Source organism: Pelodiscus sinensis, chromosome 9, assembly GCF_052426305.1.
Source record: "Pelodiscus sinensis isolate ZL-2025 chromosome 9, ASM5242630v1, whole genome shotgun sequence".
Lineage (NCBI taxonomy): Eukaryota > Metazoa > Chordata > Testudines > Trionychidae > Pelodiscus > Pelodiscus sinensis.
The window spans coordinates 48,452,652-48,475,537 of record NC_143060.1 but is presented as its reverse complement, the minus strand read 5'-3'; the positions used below and the strand labels follow the sequence as shown (position 1 = coordinate 48,475,537).

Here is a 22,886-nt window from a genome sequence, read left to right as displayed (position 1 = left end):
GACTCAAAATAGATATTATACATCAAGAGTCTTGATGTAATTTCTTCTTCTTCTTCTCCTGCTAAGCAGAAGACCTGCACTTTCCTTCATCTTTTTCTTGTTCATAGGGTATGGCTATATATACCTGGAAATCATCAGTCCAGAGATCAATCTTCTGGGGTTCAACCTAGTAGGTGTAGTAAGGACCAGTGTATTCCCTTTAAGCTGCGTGGCAACACAGCTTCACAGGTGATTCATCAGCCTTGCCCAGTCAGAGGCTCAGAGCTCCATGCATGGAATCAACCACTGAGGGAGCCACTGTCTACTCCAGTGGGTGGGTGGGTCATGAGAGGCAAGGAAAGTCAACAAGAGAGTTTCTCCTGTCTACCTCCTGCAATGGGGATGCTGTGGTGAGTTGAGCTAAAGTACATCAACTGCAGTTACACTGTTCACCTAACTGGAATTGCATTCCTTCATTCAACTTTCTCTCCCAGTGTAGTCCTGCCCTTAGTGTATTTACAGAACACATTCTTGTTGTTGTTTATGTCCATGGTAAGTGTAACTCATTTTGTGTCTTAGCCTTTCTGATTTTGTCCCTATGTGCTTGTGCTATTCTGTTGAAATATCCTTGGCAATTTTCCCATGTTTCTACATTTTGTAAGACATCTTTTGGTTTTTAGGTTGTTAAAAGGGTCCTGATGGAGCCATATTGGCCACTCATTATTTTTCCTATTTTTCCTTCTCACTGAGATAGTTTGCTGTTACATCTTTATTATCATCTCCCTGAGAAACTGCCAACTTTATTGAACATCCTTTTCTCTTAGATTTCAATCCTATGGAACTTGCCTATGAGTTCCCTGAGCTTATTAAATTCTGCTTTTTTTTGAGGTCCACTGTCCTTATCTACTGCTTTTAGTCCATCACTTCAATTTCACTCAAACTGCCTTCAACCTTCAGATTTGCAATCAATTCCTCCTTTAGAATCAAGTTTCAAATGGCTGTACCCCATTACTTTCTTCACATTCTAAAACAATTCCCAATAATTCCAAAACTTTATTGCTGATATTGCTCATTTTGTGTTTTACCATGTTATTTGTCCAAAAAGTATGTGGGTAGTTAATTCTGCCCATTACTACAGCAAAACAAGAAGTTCTGTTATTTGTTTTAAAAATCCCTTATCCACTCCTCCTCCTGATTTGATAATCTATAGTAGACCATTAACCACCACATTGCCCAGTTTTTCCCATATTATCTTCACCCAGAAGTTTTCAGCTGGTTTGCCTATTATGTCTTTCTGTACCCCAGAAAAAGTGTATATATTCTTGATGTTTAATGTCACACTTTCTCCCTTTTTTTTCCTGCCTGTCACTTTCCCAGAAGCTATCCCCTTTGATACCCATATGCAAGTCAGGATATTTATCCTATCAAGTAACTGTTACGCCAGATAAGTCATAATTTAATTTATTGTGTAATACTTCCAGTTTTTCCTGTTTATTTTCCATACACCTTTCATAAATTGCCTATAAAAATATATACACCTATAAATACACAAGCTAACTTGTAATATTACTTCAAATCTTTCCTAAAAGCTCTCCTTTGCTGTGCTGTCTTCAAAAGACTTGACAATAGATAGGTTACTGGTGTGCTAAGATCACTGACTTCCATGCTGACCAAATGCATTATTCCCTTGTACTACCTCATCAGTTGGTTTGAATCAGTGTTGCCATCTTGTATGTAGATATAAGCCCTTTGGGACAGGGAACTATCTTTTTTATTGTGTAAACACCAGGCCCAAAGTGGTCCTACTCCTTGACTAGGGCTCCTTAATGCTATAGTAATGTAAATAATAAATTGATATTTAAATTATAATATTCTGCCCCATTTTTTACTAAAAGTTTTAGTTTCTATATCAGACACTAAAATATTTAACAAATTTGGAGTCAGGAGTCACATTGGAAAAATAGGCACTCTCACGAACCCAGGCAATTAAAAAATCCATTTGTGGGACACACCCACATAGAGAGAGAAAGAGAAAGAGAAAGAGAGAGAATCTCTCTCTCTCTCTCTCTCACTCACACACACACACACACACACACACACACACACTTACTTGCTTCTTCTGTCCATTTCATCATCATCGTCATCATCCAGGACCAAATCATGATTACTGACATTGGAGAGGTGTTGATTGAAACGTGTCTGGAGAGGAAAAAATAACACTGTGAATTTTATTTTCTTGGTTTTTGGATCACTGTTCATTTGGGATTTGCTTGCACCGCTACTCATTTATTTCAATGAGAGAAGCTCTGAATGCTTAGCAGAACTGAACCCTTGTTAGGGAGCAGTATGAAAGGGAGATCCTTTAGGAATTCTAATAGGAAAATCAGAAGAAATCAAAGATCACCAACAGAAGAGCAAATAAATCAATGCACCTTTCTTTATAGCCACTGATAACCTAATAATACACGTAAAGCCTTAACACCACTGAAGATGAAGAAGATGCACTATTTTTTTGCAAGCATCATCAAAAAAAGTAATGTCTTCAGACACGTACTTGTGTGAAATTCTAAAATTTAAGTGGTCCACTGTATATCAGAAATTAAGTGATTTCTGGAATAATGACGCATGAGACTTTTGATACCTTCTTTACCAAGTAGAATGCAGAATTTTGTTGGAGAGTTTTTACTCTACTTGAACAAATGTCTTAACTCCCTTAATAAAAGCTTTGGGACAGAAATTTTAGTGGCTTGTATATCAGAAAGTACAGAAATTGATTATGAAATCTGCATCAAAATTCTATTAATATGTGTTATGCAACATACCTTTAAAACACAACCATTAACATATGCAGAAGAACCACAGAAAAGATCTTCAGATATGAGGAAACCGACCATGACGAAATGTGTGCTATGTCAAAGCAGCTATCTTAGCGAACTTAAAAACAAAACAAAACAAAACAAAACTGCCCACTAACTACTACAGAGATGTGCTACTGACAGAAATCCACACACCATCATGGCAGAAGATTGAGCAAATACCTAAGCTTACACTGAGTCCCCAATGGTGAGAAAATGTGGCCTTAATCTCAAACTGCTTGGAAAAATCCACTAAAAATTTTACTACGCATTTTAGCACAGATGAACATCCCCTCACACTGTTCTGCATAACCTCCAACATAGTCTGTACAATACTACTACTTTTGCATTAGTGTCTCTAGGTATATGCATTATAGATAACCACAAATATGTTTTTCTTCAAGACTGAATGACAAGTAATGTTTTAATGTATATAACTAAATTCTGTAGTACTTTTTCATGGATCTTAGTCCTTTCTGCACTCATATACTACAGAGAAGAAACATATGACCCTTAATGACTTACAGCAAATGCCAGTTGATAAGAACATTTGGCCATACTGGGTCTGACCAATGGATCAGTTAGCTCATTATCCTGTCTCCAAACAGTGGCCAATGCTGGATGCTTCAAAGGGAATGGACAGAACAGGGCACTCTTCAAGAGATCCATCCCATCCTTAGTCCCAGCTTCTGGCAAAAAGAGGCTCACCCAGAGCAAGAGGTTGCATCTTTGCCCATCTCAGCTAACAGCCTTCGAGGGACCTACCACGAATGTCTACCTTGAATGCTCCTTTAGCATCTTGATTATCTAGCAGCCCCACTGATTGTTTAGCTGCATTGGTCCCCATCCTTTTGGGGCTGCTGGGCACTGAGGGGCGGGGTCATGCATGTGCCATGCGGCCTGGGGCGGCGCTGCACATGCGCCGCGCACCTGGGGGCAGCACCGCACATACACTACACACCCGGGGCGGCACCACGCATGCACCGCGCGCCCTGGGCGGGGGTTGCGCATTCGCCTCAAGAATGGCTTGGGCTGGCCCTGGTCACTCGGCGGGCACACATAAATGCCCTGGCGGGCGCCATGGCACCCGCAGGCACCGTGTTAGGGACCACTGGTTTAGCAGGTTTCCTACCTCTGGTGTACTTCAAAAAATTGCTGTTAGTTTTTTGCTAGTTTTTCTAAGTTCTTTTTTGGCCTGCCTAATTATACTTTTACTCTTCATGTGCCAGGATTTATATTCCTTTCTAATTTCCTCAGTAGGATTTGACTTCCAATTTTTGCAGGATGCCTTTTTGTTTGTAGCACCTTTGTTTATTTACCCATAGTAGCATTTTTGGGCCTTACTATTTTTTTTTAATCTGAGAGAATACATTTAATTTGAGGCTCTGTTATGGTGCTCTTTAAAACTTTCTATGCAGCTTGAAGGCATTTCACTCTTGCAACTTCTTGTTGTAATTTCCGTTTAACTAGCTTCCTCATTTTTTTGTCATTCCCTTTCTCAAATTAAATGCTGCAGTAGTGGGCTTCTTTGGTTGGTATTTTCCCTCACCATGGATGTTAAATGTAATTATATTATGGTCACTGGACTGAACAGTTCAACTTCATTCACAATCTGGACCAGGCCCGTGTTCAATTTAGTTCTAAATCAAGAATCGCCTCTACCCTTGTGGGTTCCAGGTCTAGTTGTTCCAAGAAGCATAAATGATGTTGATATTTTATCTCTGCATCCTGTTGTGAGGTGACATGTACTCAATCAATATAGGATAGCCCATTATTACTGGGCTTTCTATTTTTAAAGGAGAAATCAGGAAAATAACTTTTACAACGGAACCAGTATTTGAGCATGGAACAGAATACTGTACAGTCAGTATCTAATGAAACAGTGCACTGCTGACTCATCTACAACTAATGCTAAAGAAACTCTTTTGAAAAATATCCTCCTTATGACTAGCAGCAGTGGCACTCAGCTGTCAACAGAATAAAATCCCATGGGATTACACTGACTGGCTCCTAGAAACAAACATTAAATATAGACTTTTAAACATTAAATATTGTTTCAAAGAGTGAATGTGTCAGATTAAAACACATGTATTTGGGAAACAGGAACTGAATAAAGTGATTAGAACTGGTAAATGTCATAGGACATAGCAGTTACCCGTGCCTGGGTTCCTTTGAGAGGTCTTCTGAAAGTATTTAAAGTTTGCCAATACTCTGCACATTAGTATTAGTGCAGATACCAGCAGCCATAGCATAGTACACAAATCAGAAAATGATGGAACATATGCTAATGAAATAAATAAAAATAGAAGAGACATTTCCTCCTTTCCCCTTGATTTTCACTCTGTGGAGATGGATTTTTGTTGTCAACTGAAATTTTATAGGAAGAAAAAAATGTTTTAATCCAAACGGTGAATGTCAACATAAATAAAATGAGACTTACATAAAACAATTTAAAATGCTGATTAAAAGTCTTAAAGGAAAGAAAAATACTACAGGCACATTTCCATGACTAAACAAGCACCGTCACAATCATTTAAGGCACCATGAAATAGCCACAGAGACAATATGCAACATATGGTTTTGAACAGATTACTTTCCCCTTGGACTTGCAATAGAAATGACTTAGGAAGGAGGAGTATGTCCAGACTGCTTTGCAAAAAAGAAAAAAACCTCTTAATAAAATCCAAAAGGAAAGCCATAAATCTTTTTCAAAGCTCCACTAGATAATGTGACATAGTATGTGCACCTGCAAAAGCTGTCAAAGTCATTTAAGAAAAACTTCCATTACTGATGAACCCTGCTGTTTGCAGTTATTTAAGCTTTTAATTTCTGTCTCCTCTGCATTTTGAAGTGCACACACTTTTTAATGCTATTTCATAAAAAAGGGTCAGACTATTGTTTCCTTCCTGATGAGAGTTCTAATAAACAGACCTCTTAAATTAATTACCAGAATAAAACAATATTGTAACCCTCCTATCTTGGTGCACCAAAACTTTATAAAGACTTAATAAATTCTTGTCATAATTTGCTTTATGAAGTAAGTAACAAACTTCCCACAATTACTAACCTCATATGGCTTCTTCCAGTTGGCACTGTTTATATAATAAATACTTTATTTAAAAATGTATACATACACAGATATATTTCATGCATTTTACATCTTTCTTATCTTACTTATAAGAATAAAGGATAGGTTTTTTTGGAAGATATCCCCACCTCTTCGGGCTTACAAAGATTATTAACGCTATCTTTTCCCTGCCTCTTAGTGAACTATAGAATAAATTCCACAATGAAACACTTTAAGATGCTTAGAAATGATCAGCTGGTAACCTCCATAACCATTTCATTGAACCGCTCATGAAGCTTAACTGTCCTATAGGTAAGCTATGGGGAAGGAGTAACTGAAGCCAGTGTGGGGATGAGATAGAGATCAATTTCCAATCCCCAGCTGGTGCTTGCTGATGACACCATAGCATGTAATTGCAATTCACGCACCCTGGAGCCTCTCTGGAGCATTGCAATTTGTGGGCTAGTGACATATCTGATGCTGTTGCTCCTTCCCTTATAAAGACATGTTTACTTTCACCGTTAATGTGTGCTATTTTAATAAAGTTATGGCTGGGTTAGCCATGATTTTCACAACTCTATATCTTCTGGTCTCTCCAACTAGAAATATGGACAGAACCATCTAAAATGAGGACAGTTACATACGGCAATGGTTTTGCAAACTTGTTATGATGGCCCCAAAATCTCAAAAATAGAGGAGAAATACATAAATACTAAAGGATTTAAAAGTTGGATTGTTACATTTTTGATTGGGCATGAAAGCCAATCTGAGATGTCAGTTTTTTATTTAATACTGCACCTTTCAGGAGTGTAACTTTCAGGTCATGAGACCTTATTGATCAGTACAAACACAGGAAGTTTGATAAGGCTCCTGCCATTGTCCTGACCATGAACAGATAAGCCTTTGATAAATGGCAGCTTATACATAGTTTTACTGACTATTCAATATATCAACTTTTACAGTTTTCAACTGTGAATAAAATAAAATCTGCAAAGTAAAGTTTTCTTCTGGTTTACTGTATGAAAGCTAGTAAGGAAAACACTGTAACTAAAAATTCTCTCTCTTCTTCTCCCATTCTATCCAGCAAAGGGAATTACAGAGGGTATGTCTAGACTGCATCCCTCTGTCAGCAGAGGGATGAAGATTAGGCAGGTCGACATTGCAAATGAGGCAGGGATTTAAATATCCCGTGCGTAATTTGCATAAAAATGGCCACCGTGTTTTGCCAACTCAGCACTTTGTTGGCAAAAAGCAGTAGTCTAGAGGGGGATCTGTCGAGAAAGAAAGCCTTTTTCGACAGAACCCTTATGCCTCTTGCAAGGAGGTTTACAGGATCTGTCAAAAAAGGCTTTCTTTCTCGACAGATCCCCCTCTAGACTGCCGCTTTTTGCCAACAAAGTGCTGAGTCGGCAAAACACGGTGGCCATTTTTATTCAAATTACACACGGGATATTTAAATTTCTGCCTCATCTGCAATGTTGACCTGCTGAATCTGCATCCTTCTGCCATCACAGGGATGCAGTCTAGATATACCCAGACAGAGCAAGAAGACAGGTTAGTCCAGAGTATTATGTATACACTAACCTACTCACTCCTTTCCGGTTAGAGACTTGTAGGCTACAGTAATGGACAATGTGATCACAGGGAAAACACTTTAAGTTACATTCCTCAAGGGCAGACTAGAATGATGAAACAGGGGGAAAAGAAAACTATGACAAATATGATTACAGGTGAGTACATTTTCTCTTGATCAGTGTTCATCTTCACCATTATACCAAGTAACTGCAATTGCAGACAAATGATGTCATAAGTGAGCTCCAGGAGTTATGTTTACTTTACAAATGGGCTCAGCACCTAATAGCTAATACATTTTAGCAGACAAGGACTGATCCAGGAGGAATGGCAGATGCAGCCAAAAGGAAATGAACAAGCAGCCATTTCACAAATTTCAGTATCATGCACTTCTACTCAGAGAGTCTGGAACAGTTCATGCCCCCTCCAAAATGGCATTTGGCTATTTCAGCTATAGATGTTAGCTGTGGATGTAAATTAATAGGATATAGTCTTTAATTTGCAAAACGCTGTAGTTTTGGTACCTTTTGCTGCTTGTTATAACCATAACAAACAGGAAATTTCTAAAACTATGTGTACAAGACAAAAGAAGATTTCAAAGCTGCAGGGAAAGACCCTTTCTATGCTGCAGCAAATACAGATGACATAACTTATGTAAACCAATAGGTTCGTTAACACAAACCTCTGAATTAATCCCCAGAACAAACGCTGTGGGAAAGTCAGTGAACTGTCTGGTTTTGAAAGACCCAAACTACTGAAGGAGAAATAATCAGGGAATTTAATTCCCTCATCTCTGTGGGATATCTTGACAATAACTAAAAAAAGCTACCTTAAGAGAACTTCACTTATAATTTCAGGGATAGGTCTCTCAAAGTTTGAATGTGGTTCTATGAACCATGGGAAATCCAAAAACTACGTGCTGGTGTTTAGGTCTTAGTGAAAGAAGAGAATAAAGAAGATTTGGAACATAATTATGAGAATCTATTTCTCAACTTTTAATGGTACTAGAACTAGTTCGGTATGCTGAAGGATGGACTTCAAGGGAATGAATTTAAGGCAGATATATAGACCTTACTTAACATCAGTCAGAATTAAAACAATTCTTGGCTGGGAGATGCAGTCCAGATACTGACAAATCTCCTGAAAAACATGAGGACAGAGATTCCATTTCTAGGGATCATTGCTGTTATAGCTATTAGTGGCTCATGATAATCCAGTTTTCCTGTGATAATATCCTTCCCTTAAAGGTAAACTACTCACCATGTAAGGCAAGGAATTCAACACAGAAAAGGATGTGTGTGCGCCAGGGAATGTGGGCAACAGGAAAGGGAAACCACATGTGTAGAGAAACATGGGGTGGTGGATGGACTTTGGAGATTCAGAAGTCAGGCTGCTGGGGTACCTGGGATGTAGAATCTATTTTCTACTGCTCTGGTAATGCAAAACAACTGTAAATACAAATTGATTGGAAAAAAATTGCACTGCTGCTGAGTAGGGTGATGCAGCCACACTATACCAGTTAATTTAATTTCAAGTTGATAGAAGTGTCACACAGTAACATTTTCTAGGGTTGTGGTCTGTTAATAGTCCATGTGCAAAATTACTGCTCTGTTAAAAAAAAAGAAAATTCCCAGACACAAAGCGATGTGAAAACAGAGGTAAGGCTAAGGATACATACAAATAATCTGGAGTAAAAGGTATGTCATAATTATTCCCATAAAAGCATGGTACATTCAGAGGGCCATATTGCTGCGAGAAGCTGGGCAACACCCTGATGGTAAGAGGGCACAGATTTCATCTGGTATACATAAGCCCAAGTTGGGAAGCACAGACGCTCGGTAACAGGCTGATAGTTCTGGCACTGACAATGTTGCCAACCCAAAATGTACGAATGTCAAGAGTCTGGGGGACCAATTTTTTGCAACTGACTTAAAAAATCATGAGGTTTTTTTAACCAAAATAATAAATGTTGGGCTCTTTTTATTTCCCTTCTGATTTTGGAAGACTGCAGAGGGCTTCACGTTTTCAAGCTTTTCTACTCAACCAAGAGCACTAGAAACTATTTTTAAAAATGAAAGCTCAGACTTTCACATCAACCACAGGACTCCAGAAGCGGGAGCTTTAAGAACAGAACCAAACAAGACTCACAATAAAACCAGGAGCCTTGGCAACATTGCAATCCACTGCAACTCTGTCATGCAGACCTACAGGTTCTGTTAGAACCTATCCGTGTGAGAAACTCTATGGCTGACTGTGCAGTCCTATGTTGTGGGGCAACGGAGCGATTCCAACATCATCTCAGGTCAGAGTCCATGACAAGAAGATTTAATCATGAGGAAATCTTCCTGCTAATTCCATGTACCAACTCTAAGGTCTCTGCGGGAAAGGATTTTCATTTTGCTCTTCTCTCCTTTTTCCATCAGCCATATTTATTGTCCTGTATCTGAATCACCTATTCCTTCATTGTGTTTTCTCTAATGTAGAGGAGGTTAGAGAATAGACCGTTTGAGAGGTGAAATTGGACATATAAGGCTGCTTTCTCAACCCTTCTAGATCAGGAGGTAAAATTAAGTTGGGAAGGAAGCAGGTGGTTTAGTGCCTTGACTGACAGAACTTTTGACTTCTTCCTTCTGCTAGATGGAGCCATAACACTATCTGTAACTACTGTTCATAGGAAGGATGGGAGAAAAGGGATGTATGACAAATAAAGTAATTTATCAATGTAATTTATCTTGATTAGCAGTCTACCTCTAGTTATTTTCAGTTAATTATCAATATTAAAGTGTTTCTTCTGATTCCCCACAGTATACTCAACACAATAGCATTTCTCTTTTAGACCCTTAAAATCCTTTGTTTGTGTAACACTAGGATTGTTTTTGTGACAGACTCACAGCTGAATTGCCTTTCCATTCATTAGTGCTAGAACTAAAATAGATCACATATGTCAAAAGAATGCATCTGCCAAGCTTTCACTTTCTAGGTTTCTCATTTGGATAAAGCTAGGCAGTATGTGTTGGTGACTTTGGCCTGAAAAGGCCAATACTCATCTAAATGCCACAAAGGCCAGCAAGAGCTTCTGCACTAGCTTCCAGGCCCTCTTTTTATTTAATTTTTTTTTTTGGAAACTTGATGACTGACAGAGATGGCTCTCAAGTATGTTTTAACACTGGGGAGGCAAAACGCCATGAAGAGCAGATGTCTTCTATGGAATAAAATGAAACAGGAAACTAGAAGACAATAATGAGTTTCCTGTAACAGAGAATCTTGCAGCAGTAACACATATAGTACCATAAGAGCTTTTTCTGTTTTGTTAAAACCTTAACAGGAAGAGAGAGAAAAAGAATAGGCTGAGAATAGAAGAGAAACATCAGAGAGGAAAATAAAAATCTTTAAAATATCTACATTGTCTCCTTTTTGTTTTAACTACATTAATTTGCAAAACAAAACACTGAAACAAGTATTCCCCTTCAATATTTTTTCATAATTAATCTCAGGAGAGATGTTTATGCCAGACCTATTGTAAGTAACATAAGGAAATTAGTGGGTTGTTACTGTTCAGAGACTATATCAACAAAAAATGCTATTTTGTTTGAAGAACATGGTTATGACAAACCATTAATAAGTCTGAATACTCTTTTAGATAAGAATTCTATCGAGTTAATTATTACTGTTTTGTTTCTAAAACATCTTTTGATATAAAGAGCAATCATTCACCATATGATATCAGATACATATATGTCTGGATATATGGGAAGATATCAGGACCACCAGAGGGCACTCTCGTAATCTATCATTTGAAATTTTTTATGTCGAGGTTTTTCATTTTTAATTAAAAGAAAGCTGACCATTTTGCAGAATGAAGAGATCTTACTTGACATGTAAAGACAAAAAACTTCCCCCATAAATTAAAAGAAAACTAAAATTATCTGCAATATTTTCAAATTATGCCCTCTTTTGTTCACATAATGTAATTTACTAATTGGTTGAAGTTTATTTCAGAACCAATATTTAATAGGAAAATATCCTTAAAGATGAAGCAAATTATTAAATTACAAATTCAAACTACTAATTGTTACTCTATATGACATCTGTCAATTGTAATATTTTATCTAAATTACTGTAATTATTCAATGAGAATTAAAGCTACCCAAGCTCCATGGAGGATTTTCAGTAGACATGAGGCATATGGATAGAAGCTATTATTCTGTGTTTCCCAAATGTGGTCCCAAATATTTCATTTGAATCCAAATGCAATAAAAAGTATGGACCACACTTTTGTAAACCATGAAGATGTTCAATTCGTGTTTGATAATGGGACTTGTGTCTCCTTATTTTGCAGTATTAATATTCAGCAGCAATATCCCAGTTACAGTCCAATCTCCTCTTTTCCTTTCTATTCCAACAATGAACACCTTTGCCAGGCTGGCGGGGAGGGGGGCGGGGGTGAGGGGAAGGGAAGGGGAAAGGAGGCAGGAAGGGGAAATCAGATACTGGAATCCCTTTGCATCTATCGATTATATCATTTCTTTGTTGCCATTGGGGGTGGCAGGGATGTAGAGGGCATTCAGTATTCTCCAGAAGGTGCTGAATGCTGCCTCTTCTACCCTGAGACTTGCTCCGGCTGTTGAGCAGGACCCTCAACATGCTATCACTTGAATTGTGTGTGCCCTACTTATTATGATATATTATACTGTGTACCTGAAAGTCACATCTAAGTTCTGCTTAAAAAAGAAAATAGTAAAAACACTTTTATTGGTCTATTCACTTATGTTTGGGGAAAGCAAGATAAAAAGTTTAATCACAACTGGTGTTAGTCACACTTGTTACATAAAAAGGTTTCAATTATAAAGTAGATTTTTAAAACACTTTAAAACACTATATTTAAAATATTGCATAGTCATGACAAGTAGTTCACCTGGCTGCTTTGATATGTGTGTAAATAAAGTGGCATGGACACATTGGGATTCCTGGTAAATCCACACTTACAATCCAATGCCCTGTTTTTTATTATGACTACAAGTTACTGCATGCCTGCAAGTCTTACGTCTATTTCCTTAGAGACAAGGGTACATTGGTAACTTATTAATTATAAAATGAGCTCATAGCTGTTACATAATACTCTGCCAATCTGCTAGCATGTTTCAGAAGCCATTGAATACATAAGGACTATTTAAATCCAGCAATGTTACCTTTTAAATATGCTACCAATCAACTGGGATAATGGTTACATACAATAAAACTACCTAGTTCATATTCACAAAAACAAACAGATCTTCCAGGCATTCTGCCTTTTTTTCTTACTGAAACACACACTCTCTCCCTCTCTTATATTTTAAGTGGTGTGGCAGAAACATGGTTGTGTCTGTGTGTTCCAAATCTGCACTATCATCAATGCATGTGAAGAAAAGGAAATAAAATGATTTCTGCAAAACTGAGTCTCAATAATTTTATTTATGTATTATCAAACAGCGTTGGTAGCGAGTTTGCTAATATGTGGCAAAATACCACAAATGCGGGCTGAAACAATCTCACGTTTTGTTTTAGCTTGTCATTCAAAACATTTAACTTGAATTTCTGATACTATCTCATGTACCTTGTCTAGATAGAAAATATCAGAGGAACGTTAATAGCTCAAGACATGAAACAGTTAACAGCAGTGTACATGCCAAGGTTTTAATAAGGCTTAACAATAAAAAGCTTCAATCCTCTGCTTTCACTAGATTTTGTTGTGGTGGTTTTCCCTTGCTTAGGGCAATCCATCTGTTAATGTTGACTTGCAATACAGCTAAGCTCAAAACCATACAAAAAGCCCAGAACAGCTAAGTTAAGCAAGAGTGGTCTCAAACATATATTAAAGAAAGAGAGAGCGAGCGCATGAACAATTCTGCTAACACTATCTTAGACTAAGTTGAATTGTGGCATTTTTTTATTAGCTTTCTTTGGGAAAGATTTTCCAAATGCTAATTAAGGGAAACCTTTGTAATAAAAAATAATATATCAGTAATACAAAAATAGTTTGTGATAATTATTTATCTTCTGCTTAGGCTTTTGCAGCTTTTTACATATTATAACTCATTTTGATTTTTAAAGTCCACTTTTTAAAAATAATCACAAGAGCAAAGATAAAGATTGGTAAATATTCATTGTTAAAAATGGCTTTGCATTGTGACCGGTGCCAGTATTCTCACTGGGCCAAACTGGCCTTGTTTTCAATAAAACCAGAGAAGAATCCTTTCCCTTGAGCCCTGTTAGGCTGAGGCTGCAGTTGGAACTGTCATCTTCACACAAAAGCAAAGGGGTTGGGTTTTACAAACGCAAAGCCTAATTGGAAGATCTTCATGGTTTTACCCTTGACATTTATTTAAGCCTCATCAACAAAACAGGAAATAACCGTACTAATTAGACCAGCATACAAACTACTATTTGTTGGAGTAAAAAGCAGATTCACATTCTATTGTATACAATCTCTTAATAATGAAATAGTCACTAAACTGATCTCTAGAATCAAGATAACTTTGGTGTTATACTCTATTTTAAAAAAGTATTTTTAAATTATCAAAAATAATTTGAATTTACTTGAAATGACTAATTTTACACTTGTGATTTACTGGAAAGCAGCAATGGGGGAACACTCCTATCCAGAGGCCTGACATGAAACAGAAAGTGCAACATTAAATTCTATATGTTGCAGTACTTTAAAACGACTTACTGCGAGATGGCTGATAAAAGAGGGGGGAGACCTCATCATCTTAAGGTAAGAAGACTTCCACTCTGGGATTTTGCAAGGGTTCTGATTGTTGATTTTTCAAATAACCAATCTTTATCCATTATTTAAAATATATATTCAAATGCACAAGCAACTGTTTAACCATTAGCACTATCTTATCTTTCAGCTACTGCACTGAGATGACAGTGATCGGCACCATTTTAGAAACCTGGACAAAATGATTAATCAGCAGGAAGGAAAGCTACAGACAAAACCTGACGATAATGAAGTATAGCAATGAATGCAATTCACTTGCTTTTAATATTAATAAATAATAATACAGTTTACATAGATGAAAGCTTTCAAAGCCAGTAGTTAGCTAACAATGTACACATCCATTGGACTAATGCAAAGAGCCTCCATGTTTAAAAACAGCACCAGTTATAACACACAGGAAAGACTGAGGCTACATACAGATAATGCTGTTTTGGTACCAGAAAGCCCAGTTTCCATTTTTTGGAACTGTACAAGACCAAAACTTCTTGGACAGAGATTAGAGCTTATTGTTTTCCTGCCCACTGGGCACATGTGACATGCAGGGTAGAGGATGGGGTAGAGACATGGGTCATGCTGCTCTTTCAGTTAGGCAAAGATAAGGAGCCATCAGAGACAGAGCTTCTCGCATAAACAAACCCCTGCTTTTTAAAGCCCATTAAGATTTTCCTTATTCTACATAGGACAAAAAATTCGAACAGTTCTGACCTGATACGCTTTTGAAAGAAGCATATGGTGTTTCAAAAACAAGAAGCTGGCAAAAAAGATATACTAAATCTCAGTATTATACAACTGTATAAAAGAAAAATTACGCAAATGTTTAAGTATTCTACAATAACATAGTCCTTCAGAACCCAGTAATACAATTAAACAAAGTAGCACAGCACCTAGAACTGACCATGAAGTAAATTAATAAACTAACAATTTTTGTATATGTACATCATGAAAAAGCATCTGAATGTAAAAACACATATTTTACTAACATTTGTGTTGTATATTGGCATATATTCATAAAAGTTGAAGTGAACATATAAACATATTTGGGTATGTGTTTCTACAGTATACTGAAACATGCAGTGTTATGAGAGACAAATGTGGATGATCAAAAAGTTTCTATATATTAAAATGACAGTTACCAATTAAAAATAAATATGTTAAGTATCAATCTGTGTTATAAATATATTTAGAATTTTTAAAAAGTAACTGAATATCATCTGTCTAAACAATCAAGGAAGGAAATTTAAACTACACAGGTTCTGAAAAGAAAGACAGCACACACATGCAGAGCTGACAGCACACACATGCAGAGCTTAGTATTATGTATATAAAAAGAAATCTGAAAATCCCGTTACAGACGAGAATCTACCTGCATAATTAAAATAGATATGCCTACATTATTTATACCACTGGAACAAGTGGTGTCAGTATTACCATACTTTCTCAGCAGAGTGTTAGAAAATGTAACAAATATAATCTAATTTTATATTAATTTCCACAAACTTTTTTTACTTTATCATTGTTCAGAAACATGAATACAAGTATGTGCTTACAGAATTTAAATTTTACCGTAATATTATATAAAGTAAAATCGTGTTAATAGTCAGATAAATTGTCAATTCAAAGAGGTACTCATTTGACCTACAGAACACACGTCTCATCTAAGGAAGAAATGTTTGTGGTATAAAACATAGGAATATTAAATATATATATTCCTATTAAAAAGAGATTACAAAACCCTCAAACTGTTTATTAGTCTATATAATTCAAATAGAATTTGGGCATTTGGGAATTAGTACTAGGCTAAAACTGAGATATGACACCTGTTACAGAGAACCAGAATCATTATAGTACCGAGAACAGAAAGACAAGACATCTGACACAGTTTTAGCTAGTTGCTTTAATAGTACGTTCACTATATGATAATCAGCTTAAGCAAGATCTAAATTAAAGGCTTGTCATCTCTCAAAATAAACTGGTGTTAGAGAAAGTATTAACACATGCCATTGAATTTTAGTGTTATAAAAATATAGTTTATCAGTGAAAACCAGTTTGGAATAAACCACTTTAATATTAATGTGTTTCATCTGAAATGTGTGTTTTATACCTCTAAAATTATTTATGGGAGTCCATAAACTTGGATACTACTAAGTAAAATTTCAATATATCATACCTTCAATATTCCTAGCAATTTATCAGTTTTGTACTCTTTCTTATCAGAACTTTTAAACAGAATTTATTAAATATATATTTTTAAAATTTAAGACCTATTTCTAAGAATCAATCACAATTTCTTTTCCCGGGGATGGATCTGCCAACCCCATTTCCCTGCTGAATTTCATATTTTTTCCCTCCAGGAGGATGATATATGATGAACCATTCTTTCTTTCAAGACAGTGTATTATTTGGAATACTACTTAACTTCATGTTTCCTGAATATAAATGGGAGTACAGCCCTATTTTAAGAAAGTGATGGCACAGGTTTCAGATGACTTACCTGGGCAAGTCTTCGTTTTTCTGAGTTTCCTCTTTTCTGCCTGTGTAATGTGTACACTGGCACATGCTGTACTGCACTAGAGCTACAAGTTCCATATTCTTCATTACTCTCCTAAATAACAGAATAGATTTTAAATCCCATGTTTATAATTTTTATCTAGATATATTATGTTGTACATACAATACTAAAATCATTCTGTTAATACGGATCATTTATTGCTAAATATCTGTGATATGACCACACCTACTAACAAAAAGAAATACAGCATCGCAAAAAGTAAAGAGTTATCTAAGCATCTTTCACGGTGTGAAGTTTTCAAATGAAGCCTTTAGAATCTGTGTAAAACAATTTAAATCCATTCATGTTTAACTTTATTTTGAGAAAAGTATAAAATAATGTGGCAGTTAGTTCCATCTCCCCACAAGGAAAACCATAACGAAGAAATAAATTCATTGGGAAAACTGGTTTTAAATGCCTAAATCAAGCTTCATTCTGATATTTCTATGTTACTTCTCAAAGTTGAAAGTGTTCTCTATTTTGAAACATTAACATGGTGCTCGGATTTTAAAAATCCAAAACAGACAACTACACCTTCTGAATTACACCGTACTGCAAGACTATCCTGTCTTAAATTCTCAGCTTGAAGCAAAGCCTTCAATTGTAATATCAAAGCAATCAACTTTATGAAAACATACACCCTGTTACCGTATCTTTGAAGATCACTGTTGTTCTATGATAAAATATGCAAACAATAAAGAGATTATTCAGTGGATGCATAGGATGACAGATAGTTGCCAGAGGGCTCGTTATGAAAAATGTATTGTTGAACAAAGGGCTAAGCATATTTCAAAAGTCATTAAAAACACAAATCTCATGTGATTTGTAAAGTTTAAGATTCAAACTGATACAGAGGTAAAAAGTAAAAATTGTATAACATACCTTGTTTTTTAACTTACACCTCACTTCTTTTATTCCCTGCTTTGCATGATTTTTTGCCTAGAAAATTAAAACAAAAGGATTTAACTATTGACACAAGATACATGCTTTGTTCACAGAATATACTTCATAAGGCCTACATAATAAGAAATTATTTTTGTATTTTATGTGATATAATAAATAATAATAATAATAATAATCTGTATCACTAATTTCACGCAACCTGTACCAGTTAGCTATACTATGCAAACAGTGGTCAGTTAAAAAACACTAATTTGCCTATTCATCTATTGCTAAAAATGAACCATCCACTGGTATCTCGTGTCCAGACCTTTATTTGAGATAGTCCTTTAAATTTGAAGTAGTATTTTAATAGCAAGTCATGTTGGAAAACTGTTATAATTTTCAAGCTCACTGCTACAGTGTTCCAGTCTGGTAACTTTCAAGACAACATCAGTCTTAAAAGAAATGAAGTGGTTTTATATGCAGATGGAGAATTTCTCCAGTGTTGCCGAACAGCATATCACTGATAGTTAGGGAGAAATCATGTGCATTAAAATAGGCAGCCAAGTCCCATGACTGTTCATGACGATAATTTGCACAGAAAATGGACCCAAGGGCACCCCTCTGTTTAGAGATGAATTACCATGCTTGATTATAAATAACTGCATTCAAAATTTTCTACAGTTTATATTTGCTAGACAAAATTCTAACCTGATCTTAAGACAAATAGGAAAGTTTTCTTACATGAACCCAGTTAGATTCTAGTTAACTTTTTAGACCCAATCTTCAAAATAGCCTTGAAAATTATGCCTACGTCTTTTATGTTTATGGGCTAGATACGTAAAACTTCAGAATCTACAAATGAAAATCAATGCTGTACACACCTGAATTATTTATTTTGCACTCAAGGAGTTGTAGTTTGTGAGAGAATTATGAGTGTTACACAACTTGGGACCAGGCCTGCCAACAGGGGAGAAGAGGGCAAAGGTGATAATTGCCCTGGGGCCCGGTGATTCAAAAGGGCCCCAGGCAGTGCTGAAGGGCTGGTGGGGAGAGAGCAGTCCAAGCCCTGCACCTTCTGCTCAAAGCCTCCCCACCTTGCAGGAACATGAAGTCAGCCCATCACCTTGTTCAGGGGCCTGGCAATTCTGCTGCCCCCGCTTCTCAGCTTGGGACAATTTTTTGGCTACATTAAGGCATTATTGAAAATTTGACTCTTAAATCATAAGCTCAGTAGCAGCAGGGTGTCATGTAGTAGATTCATTATGTATGAAAAGGGAAAGGGTAGCAGAGGACATATAGGCCTGCTCCTGCACCTTGTTCCATTCCTGAACATGCACAAAGTCCCAGTGAAATTAATGAGGCTTCTTGCACACAAAGAAGTCTGTTGATGCAGAAAAAGTAGGATCATGGATGTAATGGGAAAAATGGGTGGCAGGGAGGAAATCATAAACCTTATCTAAGCTCATGAAAAACAGAGGAAAAGAATAATTTCCCAATAACCTGTTAATGAACCATTTTAAAATTATCAATTAATAATGGATATACAATACCTATAATTTATTTATCTGTTTCTTACCTCATGACTTTTGTGAAAGTTTCAATTGATGTATAATTAAAAATTCTCTTTTACAGTTTTATTTAAAATCGACTAGCATCACACTGCAGCACTGATTTATTCAGAACTACTTACTATGCATCAATTTAAAGAGCCCTTGAAAAGCCAAAAGGATGGCAAAGAAGATTTTTTTCCCCTGTGTGCTTTGAATCCAATCTTAAATACTTATCATTGTGTCATTTCTTATGAGATACCACACTGTTTTTATGCCCTGGATAATATAATGTAACTCACATTGTTTATGACCTAAGCGTGTTTTAAAGATACTTTTAAAAGTAGACTGTTTGTCAAACTGGAGACATAAAATTAGTCAAATAGCACATGGTAAATCTCAGGTTTAAATCTTCACTGAGTAGTCTGCAATGTGGATCCTGCTACCATGCACTAAAAGTTCTCTGGAACACTTTGATGTATTCATTTCAAAATGGGGTAGATAAAAATTTATCAGGTAACTTTTACTATAGCAGGATTCTTGTGAACAGTTAACAAGTGACATGCCAGAGCAGTGCAGATTTACACCCAGCTTTGTGTAGACAAAGTATAAATGAAGGAACAGGAGTGCAAGTCCATAATTTTTTAAATTAGTGTTATTTTATTAATACCAAACAATAAGTTCAAAAGATATTCATGCTCAGGTAACTAAGAGCTTGCTTTTGATGGTAGTTATGGACTGCAATCATTCCCTGCAAAAAATATAAATGCTTGCCAACACCAGCCCACTTTGGACAGGGTGCCACTTAATGCTAAAATGAAGTCCTTAGGGACTTATTGTTATTTTACACAAAGACCACTTCACACCACCTAGAACTGTCAATTACATTTTTAAATGTACAGTTGCAAGAAGTAGTAAAGGGGTTTTCGAGTAAATGAGATTTAGTATTTTCAGAGTCCATATTTTCATATTATTATCACTTAAGTAAAGGCTTTCAGCTATATTTCAAATATGCAATAGGTATTCAATAGGCATCTATTTCATATTTTGAATTAAGCCAAAAATAGCATACCGAACCTTTTAAAACAGTAATATGGAGTGGTGATTGTTTTCTTCAAGCTATCTGTTAGATTCAGAATCAACTCTAAAGTCCTCAGCACTACACAAGAGCAGAAATGAAAGCTGAAAATAATTTCTTGGGCTGTAATGTTTTTCTGTAATATATATTGGAAGGCTATAACTTTCAGTTTTTGAGAAGAACTGGAAATGGTAGGTCATGTCTGTAATTGTTTTATGTACAGATTGAGATAATCTTACAAATTTGTACGCTGTCTTCACAGCAGGGCTGGCTTTGGTCATTGCTGTGTTAATTAGTGCACCTCCTTTCTGAAACATAAAAAAATATATTTTAATAATCCTTATAACACAAATTAAAAGTTAAGACACTAGTAAAAAATATACAACAGTCTGACATATAATGAAATGGGAAAATAATGACCCTCTTTTTAAATTAGGAACAATTTCTACAGCTGCATTCCATCTACAACCTACTGTCTACATCTACACCTACAAAGAGTTAAAGTATGTCACTATCAGGGCTGATGCATATTTATCAATGAATTCTAATATAATGACGTATTCTCATATCTATGCATGCACTGTTACCAATCCTACATGTAATATGAAAGTTTGCTTTGGCTTTTTAATGTATATGTTGTATTATATTTTAAAAGCTATTTCTATCGCATAGAGGTAATCACGTCTAATTTAATCATGAGTTTTTTCTAAAGTGCTTTTACTAAACCTTCATAGTAAAATGTTGTGCAATAAAGGGTCCTTTGTTAGTCAGACTATGTAGAAACATTAATAACCAAATTGCTGTTTACTAGAAGGGATAAAATTCCTATCAAATCCTAGAGAGACACCTAATTCACAGTTATGGAATGTAACACAATACAGCATACTGAAAAATCCTTGGCTAGATGCAGAGGAAAACATTCCATGCTTCTCAAAATTTGGCATTCATTTTGTTCATCAGCCATTTTCTCATTTTTAATCTAATATAAAAATGTTGCCAAGACAAAGACACAAGTTTATGACAAAAACATTTGGTTACAAATATTTTGTTATATCAATACAACAAACAGAACAAAAATTTAAAGAATGGGACTAATTGACCAGATAAAGTCAACTATCCTTTTAACGCATGATGTTCAGTATGCTGACTTTTTCAAAGACAAAGAGATAACTAGACAAATAAAAATAAAATTATTATACCTTTACTGTATGCACCCACTGTTGATAAGATCTTGAATTTCCTGAGAGATGAATGTAAAATAAGATAAAATAAAAATGATCAGAAACACGTTCAACACATTTTGGATGTTCCCACCTTTTTGACCACACATTTTGTATTTAAAAAAACTCTTGGATTGTTAAACATGAATTGGAGTCTTCCAATACTATGAAGAAGGGAACTTCCATGTACATTCATTAAAAATGGGAATGCCCTATTATGAACATCTTGTTTTCTTTCCAATAATGCTTCTTTTTCACTACACCCAATAGTTTTCTCTGAAGAAAACTGCTAATTCTGACTCAAGTATGAAGAGAAATTAAAGCCATAATATTCAGACTCACTAAAACCAAAAGAAAAGCCCATATAAGTCTGAAGGAGGGGTGTGTATATATTGTTCTAATGCCATATTTTGTAATAAATATTGCAATTTCCCCCTTTTCACCCAGAATTGGATTCAGCCCTTTATTCCTTTGGGCAAAAAGAAAAACTCACAGTGAGAAAATGTACTGGACTGCAGACACTACCTTCTTAGTATCAGAAGGAAAAGGACTAGCAACAGGAATAAGGATCTTGGTATCACTTCACATCTTTGATGAAGAAAATCCCACTGTAATTTGTTGTGTAAATTCTATGCTCATTCTTTCACATTTTAGAAAGTAAATGGATCAGTAAAACAACTACTAACATAGGTAAGATCACTGAATGGTATATTATTAAATTTAATACAAAACAATAAATACAAATTTAATAAATTTAATACAAAACAATAGGCTGGTTGAGGTAGAACAAAAACATCAGTTTCAGAAGACGTCTAGTCAACATGCAACCCTGTCTTTCTTATCCTTGACAAATGTTTATTAATCAATTGAATACATTGTTATTGTAAAGTGAAACAACAGTTACCATGAATGAATACCTGCAAGCAAGAAATTGGAGATCACAAAAATCATGTTGTTCAAAGAGAATTTACCATCTTTACAAGGAATAATATCTTTTGACAAAGTATCAGCGTTTAACAGCAGATCTCAAAAGGTTAAGATGAAATAAATTTAGTAATTAGTACCGGGATTGGCTGGTGGAAAGCCAAAACACCAGCAAACCTGACTCTCACAAAATGTGTTTGAGAACTAATTGTAAAAAGTAATCCAGCAATTTCTGGGTGAGTTAAGTGAAGAGATTTAGCTGTTTAGACTTGCAGAAATGCTTTCATTTAAATGTTCCATACCATTGCATTCAATTCCTTGCAAACAATTCTGCAATATCTATGTTCTTGGGAATGGTTCAGTGAGTGAAAGTGACACCAAGTTGGAAAAGAGAGCTTACTAGAGTTGACTGTACACTTATTCCCAACCAAAGTGCCTTGACCAATAT

At 35.8% G+C, this 22,886-nt stretch overlaps 1 protein-coding gene across 2 annotated transcripts in view; it reads right to left on the bottom strand.

The window, feature by feature from the left end:
* DENND1B (DENN domain containing 1B) overlaps nucleotides 1-22,886 on the bottom strand; it is a 265,647-nt gene that overhangs the window by 11,946 nt on the left and 230,815 nt on the right. For both annotated transcript variants that reach the window (XM_075936693.2, XM_089780568.1), the window contains 5 exons: nucleotides 21,494-21,534; nucleotides 20,534-20,602; nucleotides 17,667-17,723; nucleotides 16,728-16,838; nucleotides 2,090-2,178 (listed from right to left, as the gene is read on the bottom strand). In XM_075936693.2, coding sequence (XP_075792808.1) covers nucleotides 2,090-2,178; nucleotides 16,728-16,838; nucleotides 17,667-17,723; nucleotides 20,534-20,602; nucleotides 21,494-21,534 — 367 coding nt within the window. The remainder of the gene's footprint in view (nucleotides 1-2,089; nucleotides 2,179-16,727; nucleotides 16,839-17,666; nucleotides 17,724-20,533; nucleotides 20,603-21,493; nucleotides 21,535-22,886) is intronic.